Here is a 16006-nt window from a genome sequence, read left to right on the forward strand (position 1 = left end):
GGCGGTGTCTGCCCACGCTGTCCGGGCGGTGTCTGTGCCCACGCTGTCCGGGCGGAGTCTGTGCCCACACTTAGATTTTGCTGTCTCTCAGTATCCTGCCCTGCCGTACTTATGATTCTGGTATTTATTGGAAGCCAGTCTGATCGTGAAGGACTGTGCCAATTATTAAATATTAGTTCTGCAGTTTCCACAGCCACTCCCTTGTAAACCAGTCCCAGCTGGGCTGGGAGATTACTTGGACAAAGCAGGATTTGAGGAGATCCTGTAGGCTTGTCGAGGATCTATCAGACTCATCAGAACCTGAATTGTTGGCTCCCCTCAGCACTTTAATCTTCTCGTCACCTGTCAGCTGTGGCCGTGCAGAGCTGATTTTACAAAGCTTCTCTTGTCTCACTGCTTCACGTTGAGAAGGATTAGGATGGGATGGGCTTTTTCTCTTTAAGCGTTGAGAGGCTGCTTTCTGTGAGTTGGTGGCGGTGTGATACTCTTGCACTGTTGAACGATGTGAGAGTCTTGTCGGACAAGGTCCCCCCCCCCCCCCCCCCCACCCCTCGTGCCCCCCTTGTTCTCGTTGGTCCTGGAGCTGCCGCTCCTGCCAAGTTTATGTCGACAGTTCCTCTCTTGTTTCTGAGCTGATGGCTGGTAGCGTGGGTGGTATTGGAGCCTGTCTGGAGCTCTGTAATCTGATATTCGCAGCCTCTCTGCTGGAGGTGACTGTAATCTCTTCAAACGGATTGTTCTGTGGGGCATTGAATACTTCAAAATAGCCAGAAAAATTCCATTGGATAATCTGGCCCAGGGTTCAACGTGTGGAATTCCACGCCTGTCTGACACGGGCCGGTCAGGACGCGGGCAACAGTGAAAAGTAAAACTCCTTTTCCTTTTTGTGCGGCAGTCTTCTTGTTTTAAATTGTTGCTGCCCATTGTGTCTCTGAATGTGACCTTTCGGTCAAACGTGAAGTCAGGAGATTTAATTGGAGCTGTGTCAGGGTCCCGGCCCGCCCCAGTCCCGGGGGTCCCGGCCCCCCAGTCCCCCAGGGGACCCGGCCCGCTCAGTCCCGGGGGTCCCGGCCCCCCCAGTCCCCCCGGGGGTCCCGGCCCGCCCCAGTCCCCCCGGGGGTCCCGGCCCGCCCCAGTCCCCCCGGGGGTCCCGGCCCGCCCCAGTCCCCCCGGGGGTCCCGGCCCGCCCCAGTCCCCCCGGGGGTCCCGGCCCGCCCCAGTCCCCCGGGGGTCCCGGCCCGCCCCAGTCCCCCCGGGGGACCCGGCCCGCTCCAGTCCCGGGGGTCCCGGCCCCCCCAGTCCCCCCAGGGGACCCGGCCCGCCCCAGTCCCGGGGGTCCCGGCCCCCCCAGTCCCCCCAGGGGACCCGGCCCGCTCCAGTCCCGGGGGTCCCGGCCCGCCCAGTCCCCCCGGGGGTCCCGGCCCCCCCAGTCCCGGCCCACTCCGGCCCCCCCAGTCCCGGGGGTCCCGGCCCGTCCCAGTCCCGGCCCACTCCGGCCCCCCCTGTCCCGGCAGTCCCGGCCCACTCCGGCCCCCCCAGTCCCGGGGGTCCCGGCCCGCACCAGTCCCGGCCCACTCCGGCCCCCCCAGTCCCGGGGGTCCCGGCCCGCACCAGTCCCGGCCCACTCCGGCCCCCCCAGTCCCGGGGTCCCGGCCCGCACCAGTCCCGGCCCACTCCGGCCCCCCCAGTCCCGGGGGTCCCGGCCCGCACCAGTCCCGGCCCACTCTGGCCCCCCCAGTCCCGGGGGTCCCGGCCCACTCCGGCCCCCCCTGTCCCGGCAGTCCCGGCCCACTCCAGTCCCGGCCCACTCCGGCCCCCCCTGTCCCGGCAGTCCCGGCCCACTCCAGTCCCGGCCCACTCCGGCCCCCCCTGTCCCGGCAGTCCCGGCCCACTCCGGCCCCCCCAGTCCCGGGGGTCCCGGCCCGCCCCAGTCCCGGCCCACTCTGGCCCCCCCAGTCCCGGGGGTCCCGGCCCACTCCGGCCCCCCCTGTCCCGGCAGTCCCGGCCCACTCCAGTCCCGGCCCACTCCGGCCCCCCCTGTCCCGGGGGTCCCGGCCCACTCTGGCCCCTCCGGCCCCCCCGGGGGTCCCGGCCCGCCCCGGTCCCCCCGGTGGTCACGGTCCCCCCGGGGGTCCCGGCCAGTGGTTGCGGTTGAATGACTCCCCGGTTTGACAGCAGTGACTCAGTCCCGCAGTGGGCGAGGCGGATGAACGTGAGAGGACAGTGACTGGGCGTTGCTGGTAAAAACCGTGCAGGGGGATCAAGACGATGGTCAGAGTGGGATGTCCTGTTACTTTAATCTCCTTGTGGAAACTCTCACTCCAAGTAGAACGAGCCTGCTTTCCCCCGAGCTCCCGGTGGCCTGTCACTTTAATTCTCCGCTCCACTCCCACTCAGACCTCACTGTCCGCGGCCTCTTGCACTGTTCCACGGAAGCTCAGCGTAAGCTCGAGGAACAGCACCTCATCTTTCAATTACCACTTTACAGCCTTCCGGACTCAACAGAGTTCAACAATTTCAGATCATAACCCCGGCCCCTATCACATATATATTTTCTATTCACACTTCATCTAGAGCCATCCTTTGTTCCTTAACCTGTCCCATTACCACCTCCTCTCGCCTTGAATATCTCTCAATGTCTCTCAACCTCTCCTGCTTTCTATCCTATCACACACCTTCCCTTTTGTTCTTCCATCCCCTCCCCCATTTCCCAGCCCCTAAACCGGCTTAAAAATCTGTTCCATTTCCTGTTTTTTTTCCAGTTCTGACGAAAGGGCATCGACCTGAAACGTTAACTCTCTTTCTCTCTCCACAGATGCTGCCTGACCCGCTGAGTTTCTCCAGCATTGTCTGTTTTTATTTCTGCTTTCCCCTCGCGCCTCGCAAATGCAATTCCCAGTCACCGTTGCTATTTTTAAAGGTAAACACAGCCAGATCCCACAACCAGGAGTGAGGCGAATGAGCTCTTAATGTGTTGTGGGGTCGGGTGAACAGGACATTGGGAGAATTTGCCGCTGTCCCTCCGACAGTGCCTGGGTGGGGTCTCCGTCTAATGCCTAACCTTGGAAGGACAGCAGCTCCTGAATGCATCAGTCCCCCCAGTACTGCACTGAACTCGCAGCCCTCGGAGCCTGAGACAGGAGCCCTGCCACCGAGCCACAAAGAGAATCGGCACAGATCATTAAGTGAGTTTGAACTTTAATACCGAGCGTGGGAACAGGGGTCATTTGAGGCACAAACATTCGCAGGAGCTTTGCTTTCACATCAGAGGAAACACACAACATGCCTGAAAGACACAAATGTAACTTGCTGCAGCGAGTGAAATAACCAGAGACCATCAGTTACTGAAAGCCGTAAACAACAAGAGGCACTGCACTCCAAAACTGAATCAACAGGAACAGAGAGAGGGGGAATAGAGAGAGGGACAGTGTAGAGGGGGCTTTACTCTGTATCTAACCCGTGCTGTACCTGCCCTGGGAGTGTTTGATGGGACAGTGTAGAGGGGGCTTTACTCTGTATCTAACCCGTGCTGTACCTGCCCTGGGAGTGTTTGATGGGACAGTGTAGAGGGGGCTTTACTCTGTATCTAACCCGTGCTGTACCTGCCCTGGGAGTGTTTGATGGGACAGTGTAGAGGGAGCTTTACTCTGTATCTAACCCATGCTGTACCTGCCCTGGGAGTGTTTGATGGGACAGTGTAGAGGGGGCTTTACTCTGTATCTAACCCGTGCTGTACCTGCCCTGGGAGTGTTTGATGGGACAGTGTAGAGGGAGCTTTACTCTGTATCTAAACCGTGCTGTACCTGCCCTGGGAGTGTTTGATGGGACATTGTAGAGGGAGCTTTACTCTGTATCTAACCCGTGCTGTACCTGCCCTGGGAGTGTTTGATGGGACATTGTAGAGGGAGCTTTACTCTGTATCTAACCCGTGCTGTACCTGCCCTGGGAGTGTTTGATGGGACAGTGTAGAGGGGGCTTTACTCTGTATCTAAACCGTGCTGTACCTGCCCTGGGAGTGTTTGATGGGACAGTGTAGAGGGGGCTTTACTCTGTATCTAACCCGTGCTGTACCTGCCCTGGGAGTGTTTGGTGGGACAGTGTAGAGGGAGCTTTACTCTGTATCTAACCCGTGCTGTACCTGCCCTGGGAGTGTTTGATGGGACAGTGTAGAGGGGGCTTTACTCTGTATCTAACCCGTGCTGTACCTGCCCTGGGAGTGTTTAGAAACATAGAAACATAGAAGATAGGAGCAGGAGTAGGCCTTTCGAGCCTGCTCCGCCATTCAACGAGATCATGGCTGATCATCCAAACCCTAGCACCCGGTCCCTACACCGACAGCCATCCCACCCAAGCCCTATCCCAGTAACCCCGTAACCCCACGTATTTAATCCCCCTAACACTAAGGGTCAATTTATCATAGCCAATCAACCTAACCCGCACATCTTTGGACTGTGGGAGGAAACCGGAGCACCCGGAGGAAACCCACGCAAACACGGGGAGAATGTGCAAACTCCACACAGACAGTCGCCCGAGGCCGGATTTGAACCCGGGTCCTTGGCGCTGTGAGGTAACAGTGCTAACCACTATGCCACTGTGCTGTTTGAGGTTGACCCAACACTAACACTCACTTGCATTAAATCAGCAGTCAGGGCAGGTGACTGTCTTTACAGGGGAACGCTCTCTGGGTGTGACGGGATGTGTCCTCTCAGGGTGTAAAGCAGTTACTGCTGGTGACTGGGCATTCACATGCCACCTGCCTGGTATGTGGTTGAGTTGTGTGCCATCTTTACTTCCTGTTGCTTACTAGAAGCTTGCTGTAAATGTGCAGACGTCAAATCAAAGGCTCCCTGGGCCTGAAGTCTGTCTCGACTGCGTTGCACCAGCTGTGGGGTCTGCCATGGTATTTGAGTCTGACCATCACTCTCAAGGAGTACGATCACCCAGCCACAGCCCCCTGCTAATGGAAACGACACAGTTAGGGCATGGCGAGAACATTCAGCATTAACATAACTGGACAATCCACCAGAAAGACTTGCATTTCTGCTGCGCCTTTCACAACCTCAGGATGTCCCAAACAACCAATGAAGTAGGATAGCAAAATACTGCGGATGCTGGAAATCCGAAATAACAACAGAAAATGCTGGAAAAACTCAGCAGGCCAGGCCGCATCCGTGGAGAGAGAAATAGAGTCAACGTTTCAGGTCAAAACCAACGAGGTACCTTTTGAAGTGTGGTCACTGTTGTAATGTAGGATAGGCAGCAGCCAATTTACACCCAGCAAGCTCCCACAAGCAGCAGTGAGATAAATGACCAGATCATCGGTTTTAGTGATGCCGGTTGAGCGGGTAAATATTGGCCCAGGACACTGGGGAGAACTCCCCTGCTCTTCTTCGAAATAGTGCCGTGGGACCTTTTACATCCACCTGAGAGGGCAGACAGCCTCGGTTTAACGTCTCATCCAAAAGACAGTGCTTCCGACAGTGCAGCACTCCCTCAGTACTGCCCCTCCGCCGGTGCGGCGCTCCCTCAGTACTGCCCCTCCGACGGTGCGGCGCTCCCTCAGTACTGCCCCTCCGACGGTGCGGCGCTCCCTCAGTACTGCCCCTCCGACGGTGCGGCGCTCCCTCAGTACTGCCCCTCCGGCGTATAGTTGGCTGTGTGTACGAGCCCCTGTCCCGTTAGTGCGCTGTGTGTACGATGCCCCTGTCCAGTTAGTGCGCTGTGTGTACGATGCCCATGTCTCGTTTTTGCGCGCTGTGTACGATGCCCCTGTCCCGTTAGTACGCGGTGTGTACGATGCCCCTGTCCCGTTAGTACGCGGTGTGTACGATGCCCCTGTCCCGTTAGTACGCGGTGTGTACGATGCCGCTGTCCCGTTAGTACGCTGTGTGTACGATGCCCGTCCCGTTAGTACGCTGTGTGTACGCCCCTGTCCCGTTAGTACGCTGTGAGCACGATGTCACTGTCCCGTTAGTACGCTGTGAGCACGATGCCCGTGTCCCGTTAGTACGCTGTGTGTATGATGCCGCTGTCCCGTTAGTACGCTGTGTGTACGATGCCCCTGTCCCGTTAGTACGCTGTGAGTACGATGCCCCTGTCCCGTTAGTATGCTGTGTGTACGATGCCCCTGTCCCGTTAGTACGCTGTGTGTACGATGCCCCTGTCCCGTTAGTACGCTGTGTGTACGATGCCCCTGTCCCATTAGTAGGCTGTGTGTACGATGCCCCTGTCCCGTTAGTAGGCTGTGTGTACGATGCCGCTGTCCCGTTAGTATGCTGTGTGTACGATGCCCCTGTCCCGTTAGTACGCTGTGTGTACGATGCCCCTGTCCCGTTAGTACGCTGTGTGTACGATGCCCCTGTCCCATTAGTAGGCTGTGTGTACAATGCCCCTGTCCCGTTAGTAGGCTGTGTGTACGATGCCGCTGTCCCGTTAGTAGGCTGTGTATGATGCCCCTGTCCCGTTAGTAGGCTGTGTGTACGATGCCCCTGTCCCGTTAGTAGGCTGTGTGTACGATGCCCCTGTCCCGTTAGTAGGCTGTGTGTACGATGCCGCTGTCCCGTTAGTAGGCTGTGTATGATGCCCCTGTCCTGCTCACTGCCCCGTGACTCTGGCCTGAACGGGACGAGGGTGGGGGTTTGGGCGTTGGCTGAGGAGACTGGTTCAGGCTCGGCTGTGACGCCTTCCACAGTTGGATAGCCTGCCAACACTGTCTTGGGTAGCAGATGAAAAGTGATGGTGGTCCCTGTATTATGGGATGTCGGGGTGTGTCTCAGTGGGGCTCCCCCTGTATTATGGGATGTCGAGATGTCAGTGGGGCTCCCCCTGTATTATGGGATGTCGGGGTGTCTGGGGCTCCCCCTGTATTATGGGATGTCGAGGTGTCAGTGGGGCTCCCCCTGTATTATGGGATGTCGGGGTGTCAGTGGGGCTCCCCCTGTATTATGGGATGTCGAGGTGTCAGTGGCTCTCCCTGTATTATGGGATGTCGGTGCGTCAGTGGGGCTCCCCTTGTATTATGGGATGTCGAGGTGTCAGTGGGGCTCCCCCTGTATTATGGGATGTCGGGGTGTCAGTGGGGCTCCCCTTGTATTATGGGATGTCGGGGTGTCAGTGGGGCTCCCCCTGTATTATGGGATGTCGGGGTGTCTGGGGCTCCCCCTGTATTATGGGATGTCGGGGTGTCAGTGGGGCTCCCCCTGTATTATGGGATGTCGAGGTGTCAGTGGGGCTCCCCCTGTATTATGGGATGTCGGGGTGTCTGTGGGGCTCCCCCTGTATTATGGGATGTCGGGGTGTCTGGGGCTCCCCCTGTATTATGGGATGTCGGGGTGTCTGGGGCTCCCCCTGTATTCTGGGATGTCGAGGTGTCAGTGGCTCCCCCTGTATTATGGGATGTCGAGGTGTCAGTGGGGCTCCCCCTGTATTATGGGATGTCGGGGTGTCTGTGGGGCTCCCCCTGTATTATGGGATGTCGGGGTGTCTGGGGCTCCCCCTGTATTATGGGATGTCGAGGTGTCAGTGGGGCTCCCCCTGTATTATGGGATGTTGGGGTGTCTGGGGCTCCCCCTGTATTATGGGATGTCGGTGCGTCAGTGGGACTCCCCTTGTATTATGGGATGTCGAGGTGTCAGTGGGGCTCCCCTTGTATTATGGGATGTCGGGGTGTCTGGGGCTCCCCCTGTATTATGGGATGTCGGGGTGTCTGGGGCTCCCCCTGTATTATGGGATGTCGAGGTGTCAGTGGGGCTCCCCCTGTATTATGGGATGTCGGGGTGTCTGGGGCTCCCCCCTGTATTATGGGATGTCGGGGTGTCTGTGGGGCTCCCCCTGTATTATGGGATGTCGGGGTGTCTGGGGCTCCCCCTGTATTATGGGATGTCGAGGTGTCAGTGGGGCTCCCCCTGTATTATGGGATGTCGGGGTGTCTGGGGCTCCCCCTGTATTATGGGATGTCGGGGTGTCTGGGGCTCCCCCTGTATTATGGGATGTCGGGGTGTCAGTGGGGCTCCCCCTGTATTATGGGATGTCGGGGTGTCTGGGGCTCCCCCTGTATTATGGGATGTCGGGGTGTCTGGGGCTCCCCCTGTATTATGGGATGTCGAGGTGTCAGTGGGGCTCCCCCTGTATTATGGGATGTCGGGGTGTCTGGGGCTCCCCCTGTATTATGGGATGTCGGTGCGTCAGTGGGGCTCCCCTTGTATTATGGGATGTCGGGGTGTCAGTGGGGCTCCCCCTGTATTATGGGATGTCGAGGTGTCAGTGGCTCTCCCTGTATTATGGGATGTTGGGGTGTCAGTGGGGCTCCCCCTGTATTATGGGATGTCGGGGTGTCTGGGGCTCCCCCTGTATTATGGGATGTCGAGGTGTCAGTGGCTCTCCCTGTATTATGGGATGTTGGGGTGTCAGTGGGGCTCCCCCTGTATTATGGGATGTCGGGGTGTCTGTGGGGCTCCCCCTGTATTATGGGATGTCGGGGTGTCTGTGGGGCTCCCCCTGTATTATGGGATGTCGGGGTGTCTGGGGCTCCCCCTGTATTATGGGATGTCGGTGCGTCAGTGGGGCTCCCCTTGTATTATGGGATGTCGAGGTGTCAGTGGGGCTCCCCTTGTATTATGGGATGTCGGGGTGTCTGGGGCTCCCCCTGTATTATGGGATGTCGGGGTGTCTGGGGCTCCCCCTGTATTATGGGATGTCGAGCTGTCAGTGGGGCTCCCCCTGTATTATGGGATGTCGGGGTGTCTGGGGCTCCCCCTGTATTATGGGATGTCGGGGTGTCTGGGGCTCCCCCTGTATTATGGGATGTCGGGGTGTCTGGGGCTCCCCCCTGTATTATGGGATGTCGGGGTGTCTGTGGGGCTCCCCCTGTATTATGGGATGTCGGGGTGTCTGGGGCTCCCCCTGTATTATGGGATGTCGAGGTGTCAGTGGGGCTCCCCCTGTATTATGGGATGTCGGGGTGTCTGGGGCTCCCCCCTGTATTATGGGATGTCGGGGTGTCTGTGGGGCTCCCCCTGTATTATGGGATGTCGGGGTGTCTGGGGCTCCCCCTGTATTATGGGATGTCGGTGCGTCAGTGGGGCTCCCCTTGTATTATGGGATGTCGGGGTGTCAGTGGGGCTCCCCCTGTATTATGGGATGTCGAGGTGTCAGTGGGGCTCCCCCTGTATTATGGGATGTCGAGGTGTCAGTGGGGCTCCCCCTGTATTATGGGATGTCGGGGTGTCTGGGGCTCCCCCTGTATTATGGGATGTCGGGGTGTGCAATTGAGCTCTCTAATGAAGGTTATGTTGTGTTTTAGTTCGGCATTCTAAAAGATTTGACTTTTTGCTTCTTCCAGACTGTTTGGCGCGAGTGAGTGTGTCCACGGATTGCGATTCCTCTGGAGCAGCCATGAATGCAGCTTCTCTTCACCCCCAGATGATGGGGTCCGGCATCAGCCCCTCGATCAGCTCCCCCGGGCAGCTTCATTCACCCATAAGCACTTTGAACTCTCCAATGAATGGACTGGCCTCTCCCTTCTCAGTTATCAACTCGCCATTGGGACCACACACGATATCCATCCCATCATCTCACAGCATGGGGTACGGAGGGCACAGTCCGCAGGTACGTCTGTGAACGGTTCCTCATTCCGTCTGTCCAGGCAGTGGAGGTGCTGGTGATGTGAGGAGAATGAATCCACTGACACTGTCTCCACCTGGGAAACTGAGGATTTTAAGATCATTGGCAAAAGAACCAGAGGGGAGATGAGGAGAATGTTTTTCCGCAGCGAGTTGTTGTGATCTGGAACGCGCTGCCTGAAAGGGCGGTGGAAGCAGATTCAATAGTAACTTTCAAAAGGGAATTGGATAAATACTTGAAAATGGGTCCAGGGGCACGGGATGTGGGGGTATCGGGGGCACAGGGTGTGGGGGTATCGGGGGACCGGGGTGTGGGGGTCCTGGGGCACGGGGTGTGGGGGTATCGGGGGACCGGGGTGTGGGGGTCCTGGGGCACGGGGTGTGGGGGTCCTGGGGCACGGGGTGTGGGGGTATCGGGGGCACGGGGTGTGGGGGTATCGGGGGCACGGGGTGTGGGGGTATCGGGGGCACGGGGTGTGGGGGTATCGGGGGCACGGGGTGTGGGGGTATCGGGGGCACGGGGTGTGGGGGTATCGGGGGCACGGGGTGTGGGGGTATCGGGGGCACGGGGTGTGGGGGTATCGGGGGCACGGGGTGTGGGGGTATCGGGGGCACGGGGTGTGGGGGTATCGGGGGCACGGGGTGTGGGGGTATCGGGGGCACGGGGTGTGGGGGTATCGGGGGCACGGGGTGTGGGGGTATCGGGGGCACGGGGTGTGGGGGTATCGGGGGCACGGGGTGTGGGGGTATCGGGGGCACGGGGTGTGGGGGTATCGGGGGCACGGTGTGTGAGGGGATCGGGGGCACGGGGTGTGAGGGGATCGGGGGCACGGGGTGTCGGGGGGGTCGGGGGCACGGGGTGTCGGGGGGACGGGGGTGTCGGGGGGACGGGGTGTGGGGGTGTCGGGGGCACGGGGTGTGGGGGTGTCGGGGGCACGGGGTGTGGGGGTATCGGGGGCACGGGGTGTGGGGGTATCGGGGGCACGGGGTGTGGGGGTATGGGGGCACGGGGTGTGAGGGGATCGGGGGCACGGGGTGTGAGGGGATCGGGGGCACGGGGTGTCGGGGGCACGGGGTGTCGGGGGCACAGGGTGTGGGGGTCCTGGGGCACGCGGTGTGGGGGTCCTGGGGCATTGGGTGTGGGGGGTACCGGGGGCACGGGGTGTCGGGGGCACCGGGTGTGGGGGTCCTGGGGCATGGGGTGTGGGGGTACAGGGGCACGGGGTGTGGGGGTCCTGGGGCACGGGGTGTGGGGGTACAGGGGCACGGGGTGTGGGGGTACCGGGGCACGGGGTGTGGGGGTACCGGGGCACGCGGTGTGGGGGTACGGGGGTATCGGGGGCACGGGGTGTGGGGGTCCTGGGGCACGGGGTGTGGGGGTCCTGGGGCACGGGGTGTGGGGGTATCGGGGGCACGGGGTGTGGGGGTATCGGGGGCACGGGGTGTGGGGGTATCGGGCACGGGGTGTGAGGGGATCGGGGGCACGGGGTATCGGGGGCACGGGGGGTCGGGGGGACGGGGGGGGTGGGGGTGTCGGGGGCACGGGGTGTGGGGGTCCGGGGGCACGGGGTGTGGGGGTCCTGGGGCATGGGGTGTGGGGGTCTTGGGGCACTGGGTGCGGGGGCACGGGGTGTGGGGGGTGTGGGGGTACGGGGTGTGGGGGTCCTGGGGCACGGGGTGTGGGGGGTACCGAGGCACGGGGGTCCTGGGGCACGGGGTGTGGGGGTACCGGGGTGTGGGGGTCCTGGGGCACGGGGTGTGGGGGTACCGGGGCACGGGGTCTGGGGGTACCGGGGTGTGGGGGTCCTGGGGCACGGGGTGTGGGGGTACCGGGGCACGGGGTCTGGGGGTACCGGGGTGTGGGGGTACCGGGGCACGGGGTGTGGGGGGGTACCGGGGTGTGGGGGTCCTGGGGCACGGAGTGTGGGGGTACCGGGGCATGGGGTGTGGGGGTATCGGGCACGGGGTGTGAGGGGATCGGGGGCACGGGGTATCGGGGGCACGGGGTGTCGGGGGGGTCGGGGGCACGGGGTGTCGGGGGGACGGGGGGGTGGGGGTGTCGGCGGCACGGGGTGTCGGGGGCACGGGGTGTGGGGGTCCGGGGGCACGGGGTGTGGGGGTCCTGGGGCACTGGGTGTGGGGGTACCGGGGGCACGGGGTGTGGGGGTGTCGGGGGTACGGGGTGTGGGGGTCCTGGGGCACGGGGTGTGGGGGTACCGGGGTGTGGGGGTACCGGGGCACGGGGTGTGGGGGTACCGGGGTGTGGGGGTACCGGGGCACGGGGTGTGGGGGTACCGGGGTGTGGGGGTACCGGGGCACGGGGTGTGGGGGTACCGGGGTGTGGGGGTACCGGGGCACGGGGTGTGGGGGTACCGGGGTGTGGGGGTACCGGGGTGTGGGGGGTACCGGGGTGTGGGGGTCCTGGGGCACGGGGTGTGGGGGTACCGGGGTGTGGGGGGTACCGGGGTACCGGGGTGTGGGGGTACCGGGGCACGGGGTGTGGGGGTACCGGGGCACGGGGTGTGGGGGTACCGGGGCATGGGGTGTGGGGGGTACCGGGGTGTGGGGGTCCTGGGGCACGGAGTGTGGGGGTACCGGGGCATGGGGTGTGGGGGTATCAGGGGCACGGGGTGTGGGGGCACGGGGTGTGGGGGCCCTGGGGCACTGGGTGTGGGGGTACCGGGGTGTGGGGGTACCGGGGCACGGGGTGTGGGGGTACCGGGGGCACGGGGTGTGGGGGGTACCGGGGGCACAGGGTTTGGGGGGTCCTGGGGTGTGGGGGTATCAGGGGCACGGGGTGTGGGGGTACCGGGGCACGGGGTGTGGGGGTACCGGGGCGTGGGGTGTGGGGGTACCGGGGCACGGGGTGTGGGGGTATCAGGGGCACGGGGTGTGGGGAACCCATCAAGTCGACACTCATATCTATACAGATGTACTCCAGGCAGGGGTCGGAGCATAGGAATCGGGGAAGGGGTCCTGGCTGATTCTCATTCGCAGTCTGCGGGACCTGGAGACCAGTTGTCACAACCCCTGCCCTCATGGCCCCAGGTTTGATCAGGACTACTGGGTCTTGGCTGGAGATTCCCAGCATAGTAACTGCAGGTGAGGTGATAGATTGTACGTCTCACACAATCAGCCTAACTCAGTAACTGGATGGGAGTTCGAAGCTCTTTTTTATTAATAGGTATTTCAAAGTTAAAAAAGGAAGCCACCATGTTTGGAGCTCCTTGCAGTGTGATGGTGCATCAGTAAACAGGATGCTGCTGCTGCAGGAGCTTCCTGCCTGGGTCGGAGACTGTCCGAATCGATCGTTTATTTCGACCCATTCCCCTCGTGTAACTGCAAGTGGGTAATTTCCTGGACCAGAAGTGTAGGGGTCTGTTAGAGCGGCAACACTTCCTGAACATGCAGGAAATACTTGGCAAGAGGCGCTTCCTGTCTTGGGCATCCTCCGCCCTACTTCCAGGCCTGACTTCCTCTTCCTGTCGGCCCTGACGCTGGCATTTCAGTGCAGTGTGACAGGAGAAGAGTCAAATATTCACACTGTGTCCTCCTGACGTGAGAGACTCAAATCTAGGTTCTGTCCTTCTAAGCTGTGTCTGAGCTGTATAACACTCGGGTACAGTACTGCTGGCTACAGCTCTGCATTCTTCCTGTGTCTGGTTGTGAGAATACATTTTCACCTGCAATAGGAAGGGATTGTTTTCCAACTAAGGGAGCCACTGTTGGTCATTGGGTGTGCTCTCTTAGTGCACTCGAGCCAGCCGTGAATAAAGTGGTCCCGTGGCGAGCTACTCCTGAACACCACTGCTGCACCGGCTCCTTCACACTGGCCTGGGTTTCTCAGCTCTGGTCCGGACTTCATTGTTTACGGTGTGTCAGTTGCCCTCTCTTGCGGGTTGCCTCTGTGCAGTGGGGGGTGTCGTGCTGCCATGTCTACTGCAGGATCCCAGTCTTTGCTCCATTGATACATTAGTGTTCGGGACCAGGGGAGAAGGCACAAGCGTCGATCCCACAGTCTCTGCAAATACACCCCGAAGACCCAAACCCTGCCACATTTGGAAGGCTTTCTGACGGACCCTTAGTTTTAAAAAAAGAACTTGCATTTCTATAGCACCTTTCACGACCTCAGGACGTCCCAAAGCACTTTACAATCAATGAAGTGTAGTCACTGTTGTAATGTAGGAAACGCGGCAGCTAATTTGCACACAGCAAGCTCCCAGAAACAGCATAGTGATAATGAGCAGATAATCTGTTTTTAGTGATGTTGGTTGAGGGATAAATATTGGCCCCAGGACACTGGGAAGCAATGTTCCGCCTCTTTTTGTTGTTGGGCGCATGGTCTCTTTAACGGGCTGCGTGGCCCGTTCAAATTTTCGCGAATGTGCGGTTTCTTGTATTGAAAAGCTGGTGAGCGGCCTGCACGGGACCTTCAGACCACTGTGCGGCCACACAGCTTAACGGTAACATTGCCAGGTGAACTCCCCTGCTCCTCTTCCAATAGTACCATGGGATCTTTTACATCCACCTGAGGAGGCTGACGGGGTGTCAGTTTAACGTTTCACCCAAAAGATTGCACCTTCGACAGTGCGGCGCTCCCTCAGTACCGCCCCTCCGACAGTGCGGCGCTCCCTCAGTACTGCCCCTCCGACAGTGCGGCGCTCCCTCAGTGCCGCCCCTCCGACAGTGCGGCGCTCCCTCAGTGCCGCCCCTCCGACAGTGCGGCGCTCCCTCAGTGCCGCCCCTCCGACAGTGCGGCGCTCCCTCAGTACCGCCCCTCCGACAGTGCGGCGCTCCCTCAGTACTGCCCCTCTGACAGTGCGGCGCTCCCTCAGTACTGCCCCTCCGACAGTGCGGCGCTCCCTCAGTGCCGCCCCTCCGACAGTGCGGCGCTCCCTCAGTGCCGCCCCTCCGACAGTGCGGCGCTCCCTCAGTGCCGCCCCTCCGACAGTGCGGCGCTCCCTCAGTGCCGCCCCTCCGACAGTGCGGCGCTCCCTCAGTGCCGCCCCTCCGACAGTGCGGCGCTCCCTCAGTACCGCCCCTCCGACAGTGCGGCGCTCCCTCAGTACCGTCTCTCCGACAGTGCGGCGCTCCCTCAGTACCGCCCCTCCGACAGTGCGGCGCTCCCTCAGTACCGCCCCTCCGACAGTGCGGCCCCTCCGACAGTGCGGCGCTCCCTCAGTACCGCCCCTCCGACAGTGCGGCCCCTCCGACAGTGCGGCGCTCCCTCAGTACTGCACTGATGTGTCAGCGTGGATTTTGTAATGGAGTCTCTGGAGTGGGACTTAAACCCACGACCATCTGACTCGGAGGCGATAGTGCCACTCACTGAGCCACGGCGGCCTGCAATAACCGGTGCAGGACCCTCCTCATTCACCAGGCTGTGTGAGGGACTCTGATAACAGTGAGTGGATATTCTGTTTCCCGTGGCGGGAGGGCCGGTAACTAGAGGACACAGATTGAAGGTATTTGGCAGAAGAACCAGAGGCGACATGAGGATAACATTGTTTTCCGCAGCGAGTTGTTGTGACCTGGAACGCGCTGCCTGAAAGGGGCGGTGGAAGCAGATTCAATAGTAACTTTCAAAAGGGAATTGGAGAAATACTTGAAGGGGAAAATATTTGCAGGGCTGTGAGGAAAGAGCGGGGGGAGTGGGACTAATTGGAGAGCTCGACCAAAGAGCCGGCAGGGGCACGATGGGCCGAATGGCCTCGTGCTGTGAGATTCTACGATTCCTCTCTCACCACCTCAGTGCTGGTTGGTGAGTGAGGATCACTGTTTGTTTTTATTTAGTCTCACACACCCTGAATTCTTAACTAACTCAGTGAGTTCCTCCAGTCTGAATATTTTGTTGCCCGCTATTCCCCAGCTGATGGATTCTTTTGTTGTTTTGTTTTATATGTTCTTGTGAAATAATTGAACCCTTTTACTTAGTTGAATAGTTAACCGAGCTTGTGCTGGGAGGTGACTGCACGTTCAACTCAAAGACTTCAAACTGAACTGATCGGCAGGATGGTGTCAGACTGTGGACATCTTAGTGAGATTTCATTGATTGCGTCTTAACTTGTTTAAACACGACTGAAATACATGTGCTGTGTATTGTTCATGGTCTGTTTCTCTATGTTCACTCCCGTCTCTGACCGCAACTTATGACCAATTGAGTAAGATGTGCCTGGGTTTCTACAGTGACCCTGAGCTGGGGGGCGAGAGGGGGCCCGGGTTTCTGTGGTGACCCTGAGCTGGGGCGAGAGGGGGCCTGGGTTTCTACAGTGACCCTGAGCTGGGGCGAGAGGGGGCCCGGGTTTCTACAGTGACCCTGAGCTGGGGAGCGAGAGGGGGCCCGGGTTTCTACAGTGACCCTGAGCTGGGGAGCGAGAGGGCCCGGG

General features: G+C 60.4%; 1 protein-coding gene across 6 annotated transcripts in view; it reads left to right on the forward strand.

Annotated features, from left to right (window-relative positions):
• Positions 1-16006, forward strand: part of LOC147101529 (retinoic acid receptor RXR-alpha-A) — a 209526-nt gene that overhangs the window by 73091 nt on the left and 120429 nt on the right. For all 6 annotated transcript variants that reach the window (XM_085965195.1, XM_085965194.1, XM_085965196.1 and 3 more), the window contains exon 2: positions 9341-9606. In XM_085965195.1, coding sequence (XP_085821321.1) covers positions 9394-9606 — 213 coding nt within the window. In that variant the 5' untranslated portion in view covers positions 9341-9393. The remainder of the gene's footprint in view (positions 1-9340; positions 9607-16006) is intronic.

Source organism: Somniosus microcephalus, chromosome 23 (genome assembly GCF_052327205.1).
Source record: "Somniosus microcephalus isolate GS21.2 chromosome 23, FLI_Smic_1.0, whole genome shotgun sequence".
Classification (NCBI taxonomy): Eukaryota; Metazoa; Chordata; class Chondrichthyes; order Squaliformes; family Somniosidae; genus Somniosus; species Somniosus microcephalus.